The 23516-nt window shown below is 38.9% G+C and overlaps 1 protein-coding gene across 1 annotated transcript in view; it reads right to left on the bottom strand.

Moving 5' to 3' along the window:
• COL19A1 (collagen type XIX alpha 1 chain) overlaps positions 1-23516 on the bottom strand; it is a 334506-nt gene that overhangs the window by 21866 nt on the left and 289124 nt on the right. The window contains exons 38-47 of the mRNA XM_008013598.3: positions 21140-21184; positions 19040-19090; positions 18895-18939; positions 18446-18472; positions 15109-15162; positions 10519-10563; positions 6733-6777; positions 6566-6628; positions 2359-2394; positions 2182-2226 (exon numbers count right to left, since the gene is read on the bottom strand). Coding sequence (XP_008011789.3) covers positions 2182-2226; positions 2359-2394; positions 6566-6628; positions 6733-6777; positions 10519-10563; positions 15109-15162; positions 18446-18472; positions 18895-18939; positions 19040-19090; positions 21140-21184 — 456 coding nt within the window. The remainder of the gene's footprint in view (positions 1-2181; positions 2227-2358; positions 2395-6565; positions 6629-6732; positions 6778-10518; positions 10564-15108; positions 15163-18445; positions 18473-18894; positions 18940-19039; positions 19091-21139; positions 21185-23516) is intronic.

Genomic DNA, 23516 nt, shown 5'->3' with positions numbered 1-23516 from the left:
GGAATGTGTCTACTACTGTATGTGTTTGTGCAAGAGAGAATGAGAGAGAGAGAGAGAGATGGATCATGGCAGTTGCTTCAGTAATAAATTTTCAAATATTCAGTTGCATAACTCCAGGAGGTGATCCTCACACCAAATATGATGGAATGATGCTTGAAGCTGCCCTATATCTCATTATATTATTCTTTTAACTGTGACTACTCTGCAGAAGGCCAAACTCTATTTCTCTTGACTTAAAAAATAAAAATAAATGAACAGTTACAGAGATTTATGTGATCATAGAATCTGATATAGAAAGAAGCCATGTAGAAAGAAATAAAAGCAGTTGGGCCCAGTATCAATGCTACTGTCTTAGTTATAAAAATATATCTGCATACAGGTCTCACTCCAGCTCACATTTGGAGACATTTCTGAGATGACTAGAAAAAATATTAGCACACTTTGATCAATGATTAATATTCTGATCATGTGCAAGATAAATGCAATCTTTAACATATTAAAATTATTTTATAGGTTAGGTACAAAGATATTCGTTGTAGTGATGTTTATTATTATGACAACTAGAAGGAATCCAAATGCCCAAAAGACTAGGTAAGTGAAATAAGGTATGGTCAAAGAGTAGAATAACATACAGCAATTAAAAGGCAGATACAGATTTATATTTATAGACAAGATAATCAATATATATTATTAGGTGAAAAAAGTAACATACAAGACAGCATAAGCTCCTTTTTGGAAAAGTATATGTTTCTATTAATACATATAAATATATGTGTATATTATGTATTAGAGTGAGAGAGATGGAAATATGTCCAAATATCACAGGGCTTATCTCTGTGTAGTGGGATAAGGTAGATTTTTAAAATTTCCTTTTATTTATTTATTTATTTATTTATTTATTTTTAAATTTATTTTATTTTATTTTTGAGGCAGAGTCTCGCTCTGTCACCCAGGCTGGAGTGCAGTGGCACGATTTCGGCTTACTGCAAGCTCTGCCTCCAGGGTTCACACCATTCTCCTGCCTCAGCCTCCCAAGTAGCTGGGACTACAGGCGCCCGCCACCGTGCCCGGCTAATTTTTTGTATTTTTAGTAGAGACAGGGTTTCACCGTGTTAGCCAGGTTGGTCTCAATCTCCTGACCTCATGATCCACCCGCCTCGGCCTCCCAAAGTGCTGGGATTACAGGCATAAGCCACTGTACCCAGCCTTTTAAAATTTCCTTTTAAATTTACATCATCTATATTTTCACATTTCCTTCAGTTATTATGGATGACTTGTATAATAATAAATAAAAGTTAGCAAACTAGACACCAGAATACAAACATACGTGCCCACACTCACATACAATAGCAACCCTTAATAGAATTACACTGAGTAACAATGTTTGGGTAACTTCTTGCAGTGGCATGACTCTACTAGAAATTAATTCTATTAATTCTAGTGGAAATTAATTCTAGTAGAAATTAATTCTACTAGAAAATGTTGAGGTTCATTAAAGGAAATAAAGAGAAATTGCAATAATGACATTAACGTTCCAAACACCACAAAAACACATAACATAATTGGCATTACTAGTAACTTCACTATACTTTCAGTCACCCTTTCCATTTCTCTAACCCCTCACACTACCTTCTTTACTTAGTTTTTCTGTATGTCAGCAGCTCTCAATTGCACTGATTTTGCTTCCCAGGAGGCATTTGGTGATGTCCGGAGACACTTTTGGTTGTCACAATTGGAGGGATGGTAGTGCTACTGCATCTAGTGGATGAAGGCCATGGATGATGCTAAGCATTTTACAGTTCCAAAAGAACCAACCACAACAATTATCTGCCCCTGAATAATCACAGCGCTGAGGTTGAGAAACCTTACTCTAGATAAAAAGAATATGGGTGATGATTATAGTAGAGATATATGTCTGAGACACGAGGATAATAAAAGCTTTCCAAATTTAAATAGCAAAGTATACTTGGCTGTGTACAAAGGCCAACTACATAGATGTAACCGTATAACTTGCTCTGGGTCCTCTGTCATATTTAATATCTAGTAGAGATCTTGGATCACCTATACCCTAGCCTTTATAGATTTGGTGATTTGCAGGGGTCTACACACATAATTGTGTAACTCAAATGATGGGACAGTTGTAACAGACTTGAATAAAAATCACAATAGTAATATACATACACGTTCTCCTTTGGGGCCTCTGTCTCCAGGCTTACCCATGATGCCCTGAAAAAGAGATACCAACATGAAAATCACTGCTTGCCAAGATTTTTCATCAGTCTGATTGATCTAAATGTTGGTAGGTATTCTGGATGCAGTATCCATCATAATTTTTATTTTAAATTATATTTCCCATACCTGAGCACCTGGTATTCCATCTTTTCCATTTATTCCCTATAAAGGAAAAAAGGATTAATATTTCTAATCCTGCATTAACATAGTTAAACACAACAAAAGAGTAAAGTTTCAAGGACAGTTCCTTAATCATATTTCTACTGAGAGCTTGGTAAAGCAAGGTGGTAAAATGGAAAACAAATACACAGAATCAGAGAGTCCTGAGTTCAGATTCTGACTCTGTCACTTACTAGTCCCATTAACCTTTTTGGGCAATTTACTTAACCTCAATAGCATCAGCCTCTTCACTAGTGAGGAAAATAAATAACCTTAAAACTAAGAATTAAGTGAAATAACATGAAAAATGCATAGTCCTCTATAAATAGTGAACAAAGATTATTTTCCTTCTTTGTTCTTCTGTTAGGTCATCCTGAGAAGTAGGAAGGTGCCTCATGGCACAGGTGGCTGGAGTATGACATTTTTGTTACCTTTTAACAGGTTTTCCAGCACAGAGTATCATTCTCAGTAAATGGTCTCAGTTGCTGCTGGGGAAATTTCATAACATGGCCAGAGTATGATCCTACTATGAAATAAACTGTCAGAGAACAATTGTTATTTTTCAGTCAGAAATATGAAAGAAAAGCAAGAAATGTATAATCATGGTTTTTGGCAGTATTAAATAGTTACTTTTTATTAGAAAACTGGAAGTTTCTTGAACTTTAATAGGGAGTTCTAGAAGTGATAATGAAGCCTAGTCCTGCTTAAAGATTTTAAGACTGAGAGAACTATTGGCTGGGAGATATAAGAAGGAAAAGTATTTGAGGTCAAATCAAATACCCAGGGCCCAACAGCAGGTGTGTTTTTGAGATCTGATTTGAAGAGGAAGATCAAGGTGAGGAATATGATTTCTTAGCCAGCAGGCAATTGCATGGACAAGCTCCTCTAAAAGCCCGAGGGACTTTTATTGTGCTGGAATGGATTCTGTGGGATGGAACTGCAAAGAACTGCGTGTTTTCACTGCTATAAATTACGCTGAAATCTGTCACAGTTGACAACCCAACCACAGTTCGCCAACCTTTCTGAACCATCCTGGGAATTATTGAGAGTACGTTAACTAAGAACTTGTTACCTGAAGTGTATGGTTCAAAGAATTTATTACATTCAGACACACGAGGAACAAAGATAAAGCTGATTAAGGAGAGGATATGAAAGAAACAGCTGTGTCACTTGAATAAAAGAAGATAAATCTAGTGTAAAAATGTAGTTCATGTTTTTGGTAACAATATAAGAAAAGAAGTAACCCTATAACCTGTTTTTTGTCTCCAGTAATTTATCAAACACTATCATGAGTGTTCTCTTTTGTATAGGAAGGTGTTACTTTCTATCCGCAGGGAAGCCCTGCTGTCAGAGATTTTTACAATAACTCACATGTATTTGCTCCTCTCTACCCTCATCTCATTCATCTGGCAGAGCCCCATTTCTGAGTACATCCAACTTTCTGCCTACCTCACGTCTGCATCTGAGCAGTGGACTGGCTGAAGAAAACCACGTATCTTTGCTCCTGAATGTACGACAGCAGATTGCAAGCAGCCCCCTCAGCATTACCAGGTCATCCTACTGTATTTCTCAATTTGACTCCTCTTCTATCTTTCCAAAAGTACTCTTTCACACATTTTCCTGTCTCTTCCAACCTCCATCATCACCTCCCCACTCCTCACACTTGGACGACCTCCATTCTTCTTTCACTAATAAACAAAAGAGACCCCTCTCACCATCCCTCCACCAGTTGCATCAATCTTCATGGATTTGCACCCCAACTTTGGCACCCCCACACCCCACAGTTAGGAAGGGTGACATGCCCCTGTTCCCAGTTAAGACCATTCCCACTTGTGAGGATACCAGTTCTACTCAAAGTAGTCTTCACTCTCCTGCGTCATCAAATTTTTCTCTCTCAACTGGATCGTTCTTACCAAGATACTAAAATGCAGTGATCTCTCCCACCAATGACCTCCACATTTCTAATGCAGTAGAGAATTGTCAGCCCTCATGTTACTTATCTGTTTGTTGATCACTCCTTTCTCCTTTCTCTTAAAACTGTTCACTTGACATCCAGGAAACCTCACTTGCCTGATTTTCTTCCGGTCTCTCTGGCTGCAGTTTCTTAGCTTTCTTTGTTGGGTCCTCTTCCTAACAGTTGAAGTGCTCTCTTCCCTTACTATCCACAGTGACTCTACTTTTCCAGGCTCAGGTTTAGATACCCTAATTGGTCTCCCCAATCCTGGCCTCTCCTAAATATTCACTGTGTACTTGACATCTCCACCTGAATATCTACTAGTGCTTCCACATGAACACATTCAAAACAGAACTCTTGGCTCTCCCTCCCAACCCCACCTACTTACCTTCAGTCTGCCCCATTTCACCAAACAGCAGCACTCTCACACTGTTGCTCAGACTCTACACCACAGCTGTGATTGGTCTCTTTCCCCTACACTTTGCTAGATTAGTCTACCAGCAAGTTTTCTTGCTTGCTGTCTCTCCCTTCAATGTACATCCTAAGTTCCTCTACTCATGGCTGTTCCCACTGTCATTACTTCTTGTGGAGACAATGGAGATGTTTTCTTACTGCTCTTTCTTCCTCTACCCTGCTCCCTACAGCCTACTCTCCACACAATGTCAGAGTGATCCTGAAAATGTTCAATCATTTTCATTCTTTGCTACAAAAGCTCCAGTGGATTTCCATCATATTTCAAATGAAATCCCAACTTCATTCCCTGGCTTGGAAGTTCTTCATGGTCTGGCCACTGCCTACATCTCCCTCCGTATGTTTCCCACTCTTCCTTCACTTTGTTCATTCCTGACTTCATGCCTTTTGATGAGGTCCTTGACCTCATCAGGCTCGTTTCTCTCCCAGCCATTTCTTTTTCCTGAGACAATGGTCCCCTGACCTTCCCATGGCTTGACTTCTCACTTTATGCAGGTTTCTGCTCAAATTGCAGGCAAATCTTCTCTGAGCTCACTATTTGAACAATATTCCAGAGCTTTATTTTACTTATACCTTCCTCTACTTGAAACTGTGTGTGTGTGTGTGTGTGTGTTGTTTTTATCCGTTTTCCTATACTAGAATGCAAAAGCTATGAGTTGTTAGCACCTAGATCAGTGCCTAGCATGTAGGAGGTGTTCAAGAAATATCTGGTGATGAACGAATTGCTTTTTGCATAATCTCCTAGGGACTCAATGGCAGGCTTTAATGATATGCCTTGCAGGGGGATGGGAATGATGAGGTAAGAGGGGGCAGTGAATTAAACTAATATTATTGAGTACCTCCCATAGCCAGGCACTGGAAATGCTTTCCATATGTCATGGCACTTAAGTGACTCATAAAATCCTTTGAGCCATAATTCAGACCCAGATCTTCCTGACTCTAAATTGCATTTTCTTCATGTTGTCTTCTGTGGGGAAATGGTGGTCACCAACCCTGAAGGTTTCACAGAGGTGCCGAACTGGCCTCTTGAATTCTGTGCTGCTTGTTCACCTCGCCTTCTTTCCCATACACACCACAGCAAATAAATCAGCAGTGACCTTCTATAAAGCATAACTCTGAGAGTGAGGTGTGTCTTATTCATCTTAGATCCCCTCGCTAAGGGCCCACACATTCTCAGCAAACAGCAGTGACTAGATGAATTTATGTGGGACTGAATTAGTCAGAATGATTATTACAATGTCACATCAATACCACAGATCAGTAACCAAGAGCTCTTTTAGGACACAAGGGGATGAGACATTCACCAGTAGTGATTTATGAAAGTGTAAGAAAACAAGGCCTGTATACAAAGGAGGAAATTTGAGAAAATAACTTCTACTTTAGGATTTGGCTTAACATACAGGTATTATATCTATAAGTCTTTGCTTTCTTTATACTTTAGGACGTGACAGGCCATTATATTTTCTTTAAGTCTGTTGAAAACATTAGGCTTAAAAAATAATGAGTCAGATTTCCTGACACTTAAAACTCTCACCGTTTTCAACACTGTTTAAGACACAAAGATACCACACACAGATCTAGGGAACTCAATGAGAACTTCCGCCCATGCCATCAAAAATCCATCTGCACAATCTTCTTAGTTCTTGGAAACTGCTTATTCAAATCTCAGAATTTCTGAGGTGGTAGATGAGCAGATAATGTTAGAGCATTTCTCTAAGTAGCATATTTCAAGTAGTAAGAAGTACTTACTGGCTTTCCTGAGGGTCCTTCTGGTCCAGGGAAACCTATATCTCCAACAGGTCCTCTCTCACCCTATAAACACATCCACAGACAAAAATTAATTGCCAAGAAATGTTTTAAAACTGCATGCAAGTACAACACAAGTACAACCGTCACGAAAGTAACTGCCAACTCACCGGTTCCCCTGGAACTCCTGGAGGCCCTGGGGCTCCAGGTTTCCCCTGGCAAGGCAATTGAAGAGAAATGTTAGGAGTCAAATTGCTGAACGACACCATACGCTTCTCTTCCCCCAACCCCAATTGAGTTTAAAGTGCTCCCAAGGATGATGCTCTCCAGTGGCATTTCTAGCCAGGTGTGGTGGCTCACGTCTGGAATCCCAGCACTTTGGGATGCCGAGGTGAGTGGATCACTTGAGGTCAGGAGTTCGAGACTAGCCTGGTCAACATGGTGAAACCCTGTCTCTACTAAAAATATTACAAAAATTACCCAGGCATGGGGGCACGTGTCTGTAATCCCAGCTACTCGGGAGCCTGAGGCAGGAGAATCACTTGAACCTGGGAGGCAGAGGTTGCAGTGAACTGAGATCATGCCATTGCACTCCAGCCTGGGTGACAGAGTGAGACTCCGTCTCAATAAATAAATAAATAAAGTGGCATTTCTAAGAGGACAGAGTCTGGGGAACATATAGTCAACTCCACAGGCCGTAAGTTTCAGACTGGGGTGCAGTTCTTTGAATACATATTTGTGTGGATGGTGGAGAGTAGGAGAGGAGAATATTTTTGAAAATACTAGCCCAAAGTATCATCACTATTGGAAATCCCTCTTGTGCTTATTTTCCTGGCAGCTCCTCTTTACTTTGGGAGTGGAGAAATGCGCACAAAGCATCAAAGAAGTTTTTTTCTAGGCTTTGAGTTTCACAAGAGAGTTTTTAAGTTCATACTAAGACAACCTGAAAAAATCATGTTTGATTTGAAAAGCCATGTTTTGTTCACAGGAAAAGAAACAGATTAGTTTGTGTCACTACACCGTGGCTTGGATGACTGATCGTGGAGCAGACAGACCACAGGAAGGGATGAGAGGGGCAGATGGTCCAGTGGAGACTGAAAGTACACAAGGCCCAAATGTGCAGGCGAGGCTTGTGGGGTTGCCTCTGAGAAGGAACCACCTCCTGTCCCTTGGACCTAATGTGACTGGGAAAGACGGACGACGTGGGATGTAGGTGTGGGCTGAGACCTGAGAAAGCCAAGTAGGTTTTGGAGAAATATGAAAAGAAATGGGCTTTTTCCGACTTGCTGCTTAGAATTCTGGAAGAAGATCCCTCCATAGGTACAGATACGGTGCTAAGTGGCAAAGCTAGGCAGACAGAGAGTTAGAGAGAGCATCCCTGGGTCCCCATAGCTTGTGTGTGCTGAAGTTGTTGGGGGCCTGAGTGGGAAGATGTGTTAGAGCTGAGAAGGCCAATGTCCTGAAGATTCTTACTGTGGGACATGGCGGGTATGGAGGGCTCGGGCATTGGGATCTGAGACGAAGAGATCAGGGACATTGATAGAAGTCATCCCTAAGGTCAGGTAGGACCAGCGGAGAACTCAGAGCATCCAGGGGAGAACGTGCTAACCGGAAGCCCCACCACCCCACCACCAGCACTCACAGGCACTTCCTCCTGCAAACCACATGCCATCCTCAAAGAAAGGCAAAGAAAGAAGCTCTAGGGGAAATCCCTGGTTAGCCCTGAAAATACTGGAAAGGGATAGACTGGTCTGTTCTAGAAGAGCAGGATTGGGTCCCCTTGGTAATCAGCTGAGTGACCAGTGTGTCTGCGTGGGCAGGCCCCAGCCTTGCTTCAACTAGAACAATCACCATTTTTCAAAAAAATTTTTTATCATGGTAAAATATACATAACCTAAAGTTTACCCTCTAAACCATTTTTAAGTGTACACTTAAGTGGCACTAAGTACATTCACACTGTCATCTAGCCATCACCATAGTCTATTTCTAGATTCTTTTAATGATTTTATCTTCTGAGTCATAGAAGGGCCAGTTATAAAAATCAAATATGCATCTTTAACTGAACGTATTTGTAGTATGTAAAATTTTTACCCTTTCCTATTTATGTAATTGTCAGTCAATGCTTTTATTTTATATTATTTTTTGAGACAGGGTCTTGCTCTGTTGCCCAGGCTGGAGTGCAGTGACACGATCTTAGCTCACTGCAATCTTTGCCTCCCATGCTCAAGTGATCCTCCCACCTCAGCCTCCAAGCAGCAGGATTAAAGGTGCCCAGCTAATTTCTGCACTTTTTGCAGAGACAGAGTTTTGCCATGTTGCCCAGGTTGGTCTCTAACTCCTGGGCTCAAGTGTTCTGCCCAGCTTGGCCTCCCAGACGGCTAGGATTACATGTGTGAGTCCACTGTGCGTAGTCAGTTTATGTTTTGAATTATGACATATGAAAACTGCTTTTTAAGTAAATATATCAGATCTTAGACATCCAACTAAGTGGCAGGCTAGCCTCTTATCTCAATAATGCTGCCTCTTTGAAAAATATATTTGGAATTTCTCATTTGGATTGCCTGTTGCCACTGTTGCACGTCTTTTAAATACTTTCAATGGTGGCCAGTATTTTTTCCTAGAAGATAAGCTTAATTTAGGGTAATAGCAAAATGTAATTTGTAGACACACCTGGGTGAATACAATGAAAAAATTAAGCTTTATTTTGTCACAAGGAAACAAAAATTCAAATCACAGGATGTGAGTATAAGAGGAACAGGTTGTAAGGGTTCTCTAAGGACACTTCCAGAAACTGATTTCCAAATATGTTCCTGGGAATGGCTGTGAGAGGGGCAGTGGTGAGGGAATAGAATTACGTGTGTAGTCAATTTTCAAGAATACTTCCTTTTATAAAAAATTTGGAAGGGCTTTTCAAAGAAGATATTTTCATGCTACTTTTACAGTCATACACATATTTGACTTGATCTATAATGGCTACGTAAGGGAATGTCATCATCTACAAAGGATGCAGATGATGGATGAGGCTCTATTTTGTGTTGTTAGACTTAGAAGTTAATGGAGTGAAGCAAAGTGGCTCTGAGTACTTTGTGGGATGGCAGGGGGTGATCAGCCGGGCTTTGGGTGGTGTTGGGTGTCAGTAGATCTCAGTGGGTGACTGTAGGTGGTGATTTTAGGGCCCTTATCTTATCTTCTTATTTTCTTGTGATACAAGCCCATGGTTTCCATTGACTTTCCTGTAATGTTATCCTGGACCTGCCCTGCAGGGGCACCTAGCAAGAGGATAAATGGCCTCTTATTCATAAAGCATGACCACAAAATTTTAATTAGAGCATCATGAATGAAGATCAGAATGATCTCTAGGGTTCAGAGAAATAATTTCAGCCTTTCCTGGAGCACTTCCTATTCATTTGAAAAGACCTTGATGAGATTAAAACGTTTGACACTAGAGAGCAACAAAAATGATTGAGAGGATTGAAGGGCTAGTTTACGAGGGAACATTAGCAGCAATAAAGCTCTGCTAATAACACCGGGCTAAGGAATAACTCAGGCAGATTGCAACGTAATACAAGGAACTTGAAGTACATGCCTGAGGATAAGAACTCTGTCTTTTGAAGACTGAGAAACCTTGAAATATGACAAGAATAGAGAAACACAATAAACTCTCCAAAGCTGTGCTCATAAATTAATGTATAGTAACTGGGTTTCCTCTCCCCTCCATGAAAGTGACTTGTGAAGAAAATAAAAGAGGACAAAAAACAAACAAAAAAAATTAAGAAATAGAGGATTTCGGAGGTGGAAAATACAGGTGGCATTATTTATGGAACTAGAATTGTTAGGAACCTAATGCCATGGGAGTTATGGTATGCTCGCCTGCCCATCTCGATCCCTGGCCACAGGTGTATCATGGAGCTAGAACCGTTTACCTGTGAAAATTATGTGAAATAATCTGAACTCACCGACATCCCTGCTATTCCCGGGGGACCTGCTGGGCCTCGATCTCCCTGTTGGGATTTAAAAATATTGCTACTTTAATGACATCAATGAAGTCTTTAGTTATGAAATTAATTCTCAAATAGTAATTTGGATTTGGTAAAGCTTTCCTTTGGATCTGATAAGTGTTACTGATATTAGCTGGGGTGAAGCTAGAGTGTAGATGGAAAAATAGCAAACTGAGTGGCTAATTGCCAGCTGAACTTGTTACCGCTTTTTTATTTTCCATAAAACTAAAGTAAATAATAGTTTTAATGAAAACAAGCATAGATGTTATCATTTCTGTGACCTATTTTAATGTCCCTTTACATACTTAATAGCTAAAATCAGTCAATATTTTTATTCCACATGTTCAAAAGATAATTACTCTTACTTAAAAATTAAGCACTTTGAGTGTCTTCCAACAAGCTTTTCCTATCCTTGTCGCATTGGATGTAGAGTTAGAATAAAATGATCTACAGCTAATGATTTGTAGTTCTCATTTGGCCAATTAGAAGATCCTTTGAATTGCTCTGAACAACAGAGTGACTCAACTCCTTTTAAGAGCCAATGTGATATTTTAGATAAAGCTGACAATGCTAAAAATACTAACGACTATATATATGGGATAATAAAATGGCAATTTCACTGGGCAGAAACTGAATTTAAAAAACTTCATAACTTTACTCAGGGACATGAAAGGCTTGATTTAATGAAGAGATAGGCTTCGTTCTTGGAGAGCAAGACAATGTTGTAAAGGTGTCATTGCTAACTAAACTAATTTATAAATTTAATGCAATTCTTACAAAATTGCAGTTTGATCAAATGGTACTAAAGTTTACTTGGGATAAAAACTTGAGAGGATAAAAAAATTAAAAAAAGAATAATAAAGAGATACTAGTAATACCAACATTTAAACATATAATAAATAAAGCTATAATGGAATATTGGCATAAGATTAAGCAGCATATCAATATACTATAACAGAAATATCAGAAAGATACCAGTATTTGTAACAGGATTTTATTTAACAAATAGTTCTAATAATTGGATAATTTCTTTGAAAAAACTTTGATTCTTCTCTTTATATTATATCCCATATGAATTCCACATAGATTTATATAAAAATAAAATAATATAAACTATAAAAGAGTTCAAAGAATATATTAGTGACACTCTGATCTTGGTTGAAAATAAAAGTAAAAGTCATTTTGTGCATAAAAGCAAAACAAGAAATCATAAAGAAAAATAGTGTTAGATTTGACTACATTAAGGTTATATTTACAATAAGATTCAACATAAAAATGAAAGGCAAAGACCAACTAGGATGAAAACTCCAACACATAAGATAGAAGTAATGTCTTTAATATATGAAGCATAACCATCATCAAAAAGAAAAAAATAACTAATAGAAAAATTGGGTAAAGGACATAAACAGGCAATACACATCAATTTCCCTCTGTTCCTTTTGAATTATGAAATTTTCATTTTTAAAATTAATATATTAGAACTTTTCATTCAATGAAATATTTGCATGTCTCACGCCTTTCATTCCTTAACCACTATCCTCGAATGAACTTGCCTCTTATTTTTATAGTTACACCTGGCACTTTGTCAATAAAAATATTTTTTGCCCATCCATAATCTCAATTTCATACATTCCAACTTTGGACCACCATTCCACATCATTGTAACTCACTCTTTGAGTACCTTGAACCCCTAAACCCTAATCCATTGATGGTACACATTTGTTATCTTTCACTCCCTGGATGGCCTCTCCCTCTTTTTTGCCTAGTTAAAATTCCATGGTTACTTGTTATAATCAATCCCTTGTGCATGCCAATAAGCCAATAAGGGTCTTGTCCCATTCTTCCTTCCAGTACTCACCTGTCAAAAGCAGAACATTGTTTAAATCCAACTCCTCTCCTATTCTGTGTCTTTACCTGAATGTCTGAACATGGCTGGAAAAGCACATGTAGTCCTGTTTTTTTTTTTTTTTTTTTTTTTTTTTGAGGTGGAGTCTCACTCTGTTGCCCAGGCTGGAGTGCAATGGCACGATCTTGGCTCACTGCAACCTCTGCCTCCTGGGTTCAAGCAATTCTCCTGCCTCAGCCTCCTGAGTAGCCAGGATTACAGGTGCCTGCCACCATGCTTGGCTAATTTTTGGTAGAGATGGGGTTTCACCATGTTGGCCAGGCTGGTCTTGAACTCCTAACTTCAGGTGATCTGCCCGCCTCGGCCTCCCAGAGTGCTGGGTTTACAGGCGTGAGCCACTGTGCCCTGCCAGCACACGTAGTCTTGTTGACAGGTCTCACTTCTGTTCATGACCATGAACCTCAAGAGGGTCCTTAGGGCTGAGCAGTAATCACACTTCTGTGGTCCCTGAACCCTCTCTCTTTCCTAGAGGACCTTATCCCTAAATCCCCAACCTCTTTCCCTACTTTGCTCTCGGATAACGGCCTTGCTTCCTCTTTATCTGAGAAAATTTAAGCAATCAGAAAACAACTTTTGTAGACTCCATCCAATACATCTTCCCACCTATCAGCCTCTGCCCCCATACTCTGCTTTCTCCCCTTTCACTGTAGATAAACTATTCTTTCTGAAGCCAAACCCTCCATATATGCACTAGGTCCCCTCCCCTCTAGGCTACTTAAAGACATTGGTCCAGCACTCTCTCCTCTCTCTCCAGCATCATCATCCCCATCTTCCCCTCTACTGAGTTATTCCTTTAGCATATAAGCAGTCTGATATTTCTATTATCTTCAAAATCTATCTGATAAAACCTTGACCCTACTTCCTCTAGTAGCCTCTGGCCTATTTATTTGCTATCCTTTGTAGCAAAACTCTGTGAGCATTATTTATACTGACTTGCTGTCTCTATTTTCTTTCCTTGTTCTCTCTTAAATACATTCAAGTCCAAAGTTACTCCTACAATATAGTGAAATAATAATTTCTCTGGTCAGGGTCATCCATGACCTCTACATTGCTAAATCCAATGTTCAATACTTGACCTTTCGACCTGGCCCCATCCCCATTCTACTTGACCTATCTGCAGTATTTGAGACAGGCGATCACTCCTTTGCCCTTGATTCATTATTCTCTCTTGGATTGTAGGATGCCAAGTTTTTCTCCTACCTCCCTGGTTACTTCTTAGTCTTCCTTGCTCCTTCCTCCTTTTCTTCTTGATCTCCTAATACTGGAGGGCCTCGGGGCTCAATCCTTGACTCTTTTCTCTTTCTAAAAACTCTACTGTCATTCCCTTGGTAATCTTATCTAGTCTTCCGGCTTTATGACAGCATCTCTATGCTTAGAACAGCCAAATTTATATCTCCACTTAGACTTCTTTTCCACACTCCATACTTTTATATCATACTGCCTACTCAATACCTTCACTTTGCAGTCTAACGGATATCTCCAAATTTGGTCTCATGCACAAAATTAAACTCCTGATAATTCCACCCCTTCAAAATAGGCCTTGCTCATAGCTGTCCTCATTTCAGACGATGTCCGCCCTATTTTGCAAACTGCTCAGGTCATAAAACTGAGGGTCCTCCTTGACTCCTCTTCATTCTGTAATAATCCAATCAATTTGAAAATCCCATCAGTGCTACCTTCAAAATATATCCATATCGAGGCATTCTCACTGTCTCCACTGTTTCTTCTCTGATCTGAGCCAACATCAACTGGCACCTGGATTACTGGATATCTTTTAACTGGCTTCCCAACTTCCACTCTTGCACACCCTCTGGCTGCAAGTTCCCTCATGCCACTACTCAGAGATCACTGATGACTGCATTTTACACAGAGTGAAAGATAAAGGCCTTGCAATGACTGTTAAGCCTTTTTATTAGTGTTTCTCAAACTTCCTGTGGTAAAAGAGCAATCTCTTATTTATTTTCTAATATATCATGAACAAAGATAATTCTACCATCACATGCTTGCTAGACATTTTAGACTAATTACTGGACATGTTTTTGGGTGCTTACTCTCAGTCTCCGTACTAACCTTGCCACCGAACCCATAACAAAGGGTCTGCAGACTGGCACTGGTTCTCCACTGGCTGTACATTGAGTAGCACTGCTCTACACGAGGAGTCCACTTCTCACCTCCACCCCTGCTGCTCTGACCTCATCTCCTACGACTATCCCCTCACTCCCTTCCCTGGTCTCTTTGGATACACATCAGGAAATCTTATGTCTCGGGCTCTTTAGACTTGCTGTTTCCTCTTCCTGGAACATTATTCTTCCAGACTGGAGGGGACTTGGCTTTCCCTCTCACCTCCTTCAGGTCTTTGCTCAGATACTGCCCTCCTATCCCCTCAGCACTCCTGATCCTCCTTAACCCAATCTACTTTTTGTTTTTTTCCATAGCCCCAACAATAAGATGTAATTTTAAAATGTTTATTCTTTTAGTTTCTATATCCTTTTGCTAGAACGTAAGTCCCATGAGTACATACATTTTTGTCTGTTTCGTTCCTTTATATATTCCTAACCTAAAACAGTTTTTGGCACATTAGGTGCTCAGTAAACACTTTTGAATGTTGAATAAATGAACACATTTCTAACTTCTGTGCTTACCTTTACACCTGGAAATCCTTCTAATCCTGGCAACCCCATTGCACCAGGCTCTCCCTGTTAAATATGAACATAAGAAATGCAGGAGCAATAATCAAAACGTTTTTAAGCATTGGTTTCCAAAGCAAAGATATTTTTTGCTTAACTTTCCCACCCCAAACATTGATGTGTAATTTAGCAAGGAAATGATATGCCCTGTTTTTAAGCAACGTATTACTGTATTTTGTGTTTGAATATAGTTTGAAAGTGAAAGCTATTCTCCAGAGAGGTATATTTTCTGATTAATCATTTTTATTTTGATTGAGAATCTAATCAGAATGAATCCCTCTGCTCAGTGATAACTCCAATTTCAATAAGAACTCGAATGAAAGACGGGGCTTTAATAAAGTTTGCCAATTTGTGAGCTACCTGGTGCTGCTAGATTTTCAGAGAATAAGAATAAACTGTTTAAGAGTAGATGAGGATGGAGCACTCAAAGCAGTGTTTATCATCTTTAAGTATTCTCTGCAGCTGGACAAGAATTGTGAATGCTTAAGAAGTTGACCCCAGGATCATTATCTCCAATAACACTAAAAGTTATTGCTCAAGTTGATAAGTCACTGGAAGGGGGTAGATTAGTGTTTTCTATTTTAAAAAATCTTTACATGTTCTAGTGTATGATCCCAGGCTAACTGGAGCCTGTAGACCCTCAAGGAACACATTGGGAGAAGCTGTGGTGAAAGAAGTTGCTAACTTTGAACAAAAAAAGCATTAGGGAAGGGGTGTTCAATATTTTGGCTTCCCTAGGCCACACTGGAAGAAAAAGAATTGTCTTCCAATAAAATACACTAACACTAATGATAGCTGATGAGCTAAAGTAATCACAAAAAAAATCTCCTAGTGTTTTAAGAAAGTTTACAAATTTGTGTTGGGCCATATTCAAAGCTTTCCTGAGCTGCGTGCAGCCCACGGGCCATGGGTTGGACAAGCTTGCACTAGGGCTTTAAGTTAAAAAAGAGATAAAGTGGGGAGTTGTTTGATGCCTTCTTGTTAATAAATTAATGTTCACTGCAAATATTTTTTTAGGACACTGGATGCTTTAGACATAATTACGAAGAAACAGAAGCTTTCAAATTGTATTCTATGTAAGTGTATTTTCACATACATAATTCTAATCTGCTTCAAAAATATTACCAAGGATATAACTTCATTATTATTTACAACATTGCCCTTATTACAGAATACTTAATGAGTGAGCATATGAATTGATATGCTTTCTATGTTTCAGAAATCTTTAAAATGCCCCCTAATATATAACTTGACAATTGGTTAAAAAAAAAGTTCAGATTCTGTTCTGCATAAAGTTCTGTAGAAGAGTCCCTAGGTTGCTGACAAAGGAAACACACTCTTTGATTCTCTTTGTTTACATTCTCAACAGTCCTTAAGACAGAGAAGGTGCTCAATCAATCAACAATTGCTTGAAAGTAGCTAATAATTAAATATTTAATTAAAGATCACTTATAAACTGAATACCAAAGGAACGAAATGGAGCACCTCAGAAGATAACAAATTCAATTAAGGGTAATATTCCTCTAGAAAGGTTTATGGAGAAGATTAGAAATAGTGAGGCAGATCTATTGTCATGGGATTTGAAGAATGTTGGAAGAGTAAATTTCCCACCTCAAAAAGACTCCTCAAGTTTTTGCTCTGTGATCTACAGTTCTATCATTCCTGGATTATTTCTCTGGCATGAACTATTATTTTTCCCTACAGGACAGATGGTGGGAGAAGATGAGAGTTGCAGGATGGTGCTGACAGAGAACCCTAAAGAGTAACTTCAAAATTTTATCTAGGATAAGCCTGAATGTGTACACTAAATGTGTATTTAATTTCATGATTGCAGTTTTCTGTTTTTGTGCTTCGCTCACATAATTCACATCTCTAAAAGCAAGGAACACGCTTCCATCAGTTTTCTTTATCCTTTGTTGCAGCTAAGAAATTTGAAGACTAATCTTCAAATTCTACTCAAATAGGTCTCCATTTTTGTTGCCAGCCCCTTGTCAATGCCAGTAAATTTTAATTTATCCTTTATTATAATACTTAAAAAGTTCTTATCTTAATCTGCAGTTATTAATGCAAGAACTTCAAATAATGTTCCCAAAAAGTCAGTGAGAAGCCTAGGTACTCTTAAATGATTCAGAGAAGCTGTTTTGTGCATATGAGTATGAGAGGGAAAGACCAGGAGGACATTTTTTAATCAACAAGATGTAAGAAAATTAAAATTAGAATGAAGCATATAGTTGGTTTCAGGTAAAGACAGGGTAGACAAAGTGCATGAATAGTAAAACAAAGGACACTCTGAATTATAGAATATGATCCTAACTAGTTGAAATAATGCTTTCAGGGGACAACAATTTGGCTTTTAATATATATTTCCCAATAATAAAATCAAACAGCTCTTTAATGCATCTCTTTAAAATATGTTTTTAGACATAAAAACATTGCTTGTTATGACTTGTCCCTTTGCTGATTTAAAATTTATTCATTGAGTTTTAACAAACTGTACTATAATGAAAAGGCTTTAAATTTTTTTCACATGGCAATGGAAAGTGGTTGAACATTTATTTCAGCGTTAGGTACATTTGAGTTTCAAGTATATACCCAAAGGTTAAAAGATACACAAATGAAACATGAAGGATATGCTTGAAAATGACATGACAGGAAAAAATGCCCAGCAATAAAGGGCATCTAATTGAATCTGGCAGAACTTTTACAGTGAGGCTCCATGGTTGAGAAAGATGCTGGGAACAATGATCGTCCTTTATGTGGGGGAGGACATGATCTCCTTCCATGCTGAGTGTAACCTCCTGATACATTCCTCCTAATAAGCAGGTTTATGACAAAACACATCTCCTGCAGAATAATTGCCTAAGACGTTTAAAGCAAATAAACAGTTCCTTCCTTTTTTGTTGGGGAGATGGCAGATATATTAAGGGATTTCTTTCCAGTAAGTATTTCTCTTCCACAATCTACTTAAAATTGAATCAATCATCAGAAGAGGGCTATTAGAAGAAAGTGTCCCATTTATCAGAGCTTTATATGTGTCTTCCTCCATCACAGGATGATTTTAAAAACATACTGATGGAAAGAGACAAACCTCAAGGGCAGTGACAACATCAGAACTAATGCATCTCAGAAATAGAGAATACATTGCTGGCATTCCTTTTGTGGCCTGCTTGTCACCACCACCATGTTAATTGATGAACACCTAAGAAGGCAGGCCATTTTGCCTGATGCTTTTCTTTCAAAATTTAACAAAGATCAATATTCTAAATGACACAAAACATGGGAACATTCATACCACTGGGCCAGGATCGCCTTTTGGGCCCTGTAAGAGAAACATGGAAAGTCATTTTTCAAATAATGACCAAAGCAAAGTTACAGAATAAGAAACACCATTGGCCAATCTGCTTTAATACATATACAAACATTAGCAAGTTTTCCTTTAATTACAGTTTGAATTTGAAGAATAAGATGAAAAAATATAACTTGATGGAAATTTCATAAAAGTGATTGCTTGGACATTGATTTAGTTCTTAGATTTGCAATGAAAAAAGTGACAGCACCATGAAAAATGCTATTTACATTTTCTCAATTTTATTATAATTGGTTTCACTTATTTTCTTCTGCTGTAAAATTGGGCTATATTTGTAACATGAAGTTTTCAGTGAACTTAAGAGGTTTTTATTGTTTGTTTTTCATTGTGGTCGTTCAGCTAAAGTGTGTTTGACGATAAACAACTATACTTACAGGAGGACCGGGTGGCCCTGGGTAACTGGGAACATTCACACCTCCCTTCAAAAGAAAATGAAAAGAAAAGAAAAGGAGAAAGATGAGAAGAATTTATAGCAGTCTACAACTGGATTTTAAATAATTACAAATATAATATAAATACCTTAATTTTATATAAACTGCTCATGCCATTTCCTTCATTAAATGGAATACCCTGAGGAAAGAGGTGAGATACAGAATTATTCTTGAAAGTTAGTACTTTGCATCTCTACATTTTATCATTTTACCAAATGATACTATTCCCATTCTATTTTTTACTTTTTTTCTATTCTATTTTACAAAGGGAGTTTAATACTCTAAGTAAAATAATACAACGTTTTGATTTTTAGCTTTTCCAAAGCAAATGCAGGGAAAGAAATGAAAAGGGAGTGTGAGCTACACCTGAAGCAGATAGACACTTTCAGTTGGGGTTTGATTAATGTTCAGGTTTGACAGATGAGACACTAATGCATTCGGAGGAAAATATTTGCTTATTAAAATTCAGTTTCTGAATTGCCAATTTAGACTAAATATTTACAGCCTGCTGACCTGCAGGCTATAATGCCGTAGTGCTGATGAAGATGTGAATAGGGAACAATTTGGCTACTGAAAAGTAATTTTTTTCCACAGTGTCTTCATACCAAATAGAAAATTAAGGTAAATGAGGAGATGACGTTATCCACAATGCTGTGTGGATGTTTCTACAAAAATAAATTCTTTAGGACAAAAGAGAATAAGAACATCTTGAAAAAAATTGACATGTCCTAGAGTAACCAACACTTAAAGGAGAACTTATTTTATAGTTTAAAAAAATCATACATTTTAGCATTTAGGAAAAATTTGCATATGAAAATTTTAGTTAGGATCTTTTGTATTTCCTTTTAAACATTTGTATAGAATCATAGTCAAATCTGTCTTTTCCTTTCTGCAGTTTTCATATATTAGTTGAAGAGTTGAAGAAGTCACTGTTTCATTGTTTCTGTATGGTGGTCGCCAGTGGTGGTCTGTGAAGACAATTTGCATGCATCTCCCAAACACTAGTGATGGAAGAAAAACGCTCCATCCATTTATTACTTCATTATTTTAACTCATTCATCTGACAGTGACTGAATGTCTACTATATTTTAGTGTGCTACGTCCTGAACAGACAAAGGATATTTTTATATGAGATTTCCAAAGGAGGTTTCCCAGGGAAGAAAACATTTAATCAGTGTTTTGAAGGATGGATGGTTTTGGAGAATTCAGAGGGAAGACAAAGATATCTTAGGCGCATTATAAAATTAGAGGTCTTTCATGAACTCATGTTATATTTGCTGTTCTGCCCACTGAGGAAGGAGTGAATTTTAGGATTTGAACCCTAAATACCTTCTGTCCTGCTTTCTTGTCAAGTGAAAAAGGTCAGTAACACAGATGAACAGATTTAGGAAACAAGTTCAGGAAATAAGAGTGCTAATCTCTTCATTTACGTGTACAAAGCATGCAACTGCATACAGACTGATAATAATCCTCATTGTCTTCAGAAAGTCACGGTCAATTCTGCCCTTTCTATGGTGAGCTTGGTTTATTAAAATATTCCAGTGACGTGGGGGGTAGGAAAGGGTGTTTGGCGTGAATCTCAGCTCGGCTCGGCTGCGATTCGAGCGTGGCCCCACATGAGGGCAGACTTGCCACGGAGAGAGGCTCCTCTCCGCTCCACCGTTTCCCTGGCGGAGCGTGCATCTGTCTCAATCACAATAATAAAAACATCGATGCCTCTTGTACTTTTTGTTCACTAGGAGCTACATAAATAGAGTCTGCTTGCATCTCAGACATCATGAATGGGAATGAACACATATAGCATAATACCAGATTTTCTACCAACTCGCATCAGTGGAAAGGATCTATTTTTCTGGCCCTTCTCTTTTCTGTGAATGAAGCACACTGAGATGAAATGACTTTCCCAGGGGCCCCGAGGCAGGAACTGGAGAGTCGGAGCACAAACTCAGGTTCCTAAATCCAAGATGGGGAGACACGCAGTCTGCAAATCTGAGCATTGCACACTGAGGCTGAACCAAAGGGGGAACAAATCAGGTCTCTTTAAAGCTACATTGGCTATCATTTGTATTTATACACAAAATTCAGAAGACTTTTATCTTTGAAAACATCTAAATGTAGTCTTACCTCTGAGTTATAAAAGTCTTAAGTAAACATATGAATTTTAAGTTTTAAGCCTAGAACAACTCACAGGTGGTCCAGGTGGTCCAGGTTTCCCGGGGGGGCCGTCGCTGCCCTGCAAGGGATATATAGACTAATATCAGCGGTGTAGACGTTTCTACCCCAGGTTTACAAACTATCTTCTGAAACTAATCACAGAGCCGTCTTCTGAAATCAATATGACTTGCCATGTTGTTTCAGCCTTGTAGTCTCATACAGCTGGGCTCTCTCCTTTACCAAGGAAATACATTCCTAGACCGCAGGACAGGTAAAGGCCTTTTCCCGTACCCATTCAGATTCTCACAGTGTGAGCTCTAGAAATGAAGCTTGTTTTTAGATGGAGCCAGACAACCCAGGTGCTTATGTCCTGGACTTCCAGTGCAGCTGGGGGAACTCTCCCGATGTGGAACTCTCCTACAAGCAGGCAGTGGGCTCTGAGTCAGCCCTAACTTTGAGCCTCATTTCTACCACCTTCATCTTTTGGAAACCAGAGGGGACATGAACATAATTTGATGAAAGTGAAAAAATCACAACCTGTGCTGTGTCTGCAGAAGGGAAACTTCATCTTCCATTTCCAGATATTCCATTAATATCTGACTTTACACCCTAGTCAGACACATCTCCCTGAACAGAAGCAACTGTGGTATAGCACTGTTTAAAGCAAATGGTCACTACAATATAAACAGTCTTAGTCTTACAGGAGAAGCAGACTGAAAATAGAATTTGTGAGAATGAATTCAAGTTGAAAGTTGAAAAATGTATTTCACTTTTATGTTTACAAACCATAGATGTTTATCGGTCCATAATAAGCAGAGCTATTGAAGTCCCTCTGGTGTCTCTCAGCAGTTCTTCCTATAACTCTGCTTTTCTCTTAAAATAGTAGCCTCACAAAATCTTTTAAGTCCCTCTATAGCAGAGGAAATGGCAAGACATGGTTAATTAAAAAAGAATTCAGATAGAGTAAAATTTCTACTCACCATGTCCAAGAATTTTGAGGGATTTTAGTCCATTCCCACAAATGTAATCAAGGACTTCATTCCAATACCCTCCCAATTTTTGGTAAGGAAAGTATCATAAAATCTTTTGTTTGTATGTTTATCAATAAAAATAAACTGTAAAGTTTTTCTTGCACTGCTTCTGCCTGAGAATATATAACAAAGAACAAGCACATAGTTTCTTTACTCAAACTGCTTTGATGGTGGCTATCTCTCTAAGACATGTCATATTCTGCTGACAACTGGCAGTGTCCTTCAAAGAATTATGTCATAGTTCTAATGAGTCAACAAACCAAGAAAAATATGTGCCTATTGAAAAGCCTTTTTTTCAGCCTCTGGCACCATTAAAAGTCATATCTTCACTCTCATTTGTGCCCCAAAGCTCATCTTAGTGTGGGATTCCCATTAACTTCAAAGGCAAGTCTATGACTGAATAATTTCCATAGAGAACAGAGAAAAAAGCCTGGTGGAGTTGGGCAAGCTCCTTGGGATAAAATCAGAAAAAAATGTGCGGAGACTATCTAGAATAAAGGCATTGTTTCCTTCAAAATGTGTTGAGATTCCTTTGCTCCTTGATGTCATTATGCTCCACGTTGGTCAGGGAACTCGTGTCCTGACGAGTGGGTGGAAGCTGCTTGAGTGGCTCATGTGGACTCTTGATTCTTATTTCCCCAATCTAAATAGCTAGGCTTATTCCACTTACTTGCTGGATCTGCCTGGACTAGGGCAATAGGGCCTGTTTAGATCCTAAATGGGGTAAACATGTGAAACTGTGTGGTGTCCTGTCTGAGACTCATCTATTGCTGGTCCTCCTTTCTGACTATGGCAACCCATCTGTCCAATAACTGATCTCCCCAGGAAACAAGCTATCCTGGCTCTTCAGTACATTTCCCCCATGACCATCTAGAGACAGAACTTCTAGACCATCTCTGCAGGCTCTTTGATTACTAGAATCTTGGTCCTGAGAGCCAGCCCGCTGTCTGGAGCTTTTGGAGGTGGGGCCTTTGGGAAGTGATTAGGTCATGAGGGTGGAGCCTTCATGAATAGGATTAGTGCCCTTATAAAGGAGGTCCAAGGGAGCTTGGTCACCCTTCTACTATGTGAGGACACAGCTAGTAGGAGACATCTATGAACAAGAAGGCAGACTCTGTCAGATACCGATTCTGCCAGCACCTTGATCTTGGACTTCCCACACTCCAGAACTGACAGAAATATGCATAAATGTTTGTTGTTTATAAGCCACTCTGTCTATGGTATTTTGTCATAGAAAACTGGCCCTGTGGCTGGAACTCCCTGGTACACACCACATTACTTGCATCCTTTCAGGAGGCTCCGCCACCCAATCCTTCCACATAGATGGTTGCCCAGGATCCTGAATCCAGCCTGAACTTTTGTTTTATGGTTCCAATGTTC

The sequence above is a fragment of the Chlorocebus sabaeus genome, chromosome 17, assembly GCF_047675955.1.
Source record: "Chlorocebus sabaeus isolate Y175 chromosome 17, mChlSab1.0.hap1, whole genome shotgun sequence".
In the NCBI taxonomy this organism is placed as follows: Eukaryota; Metazoa; Chordata; class Mammalia; order Primates; family Cercopithecidae; genus Chlorocebus; species Chlorocebus sabaeus.
The sequence above is the reverse complement of the archived record's forward strand: the minus strand, read 5'-3'. Positions and strand labels throughout refer to the sequence as shown.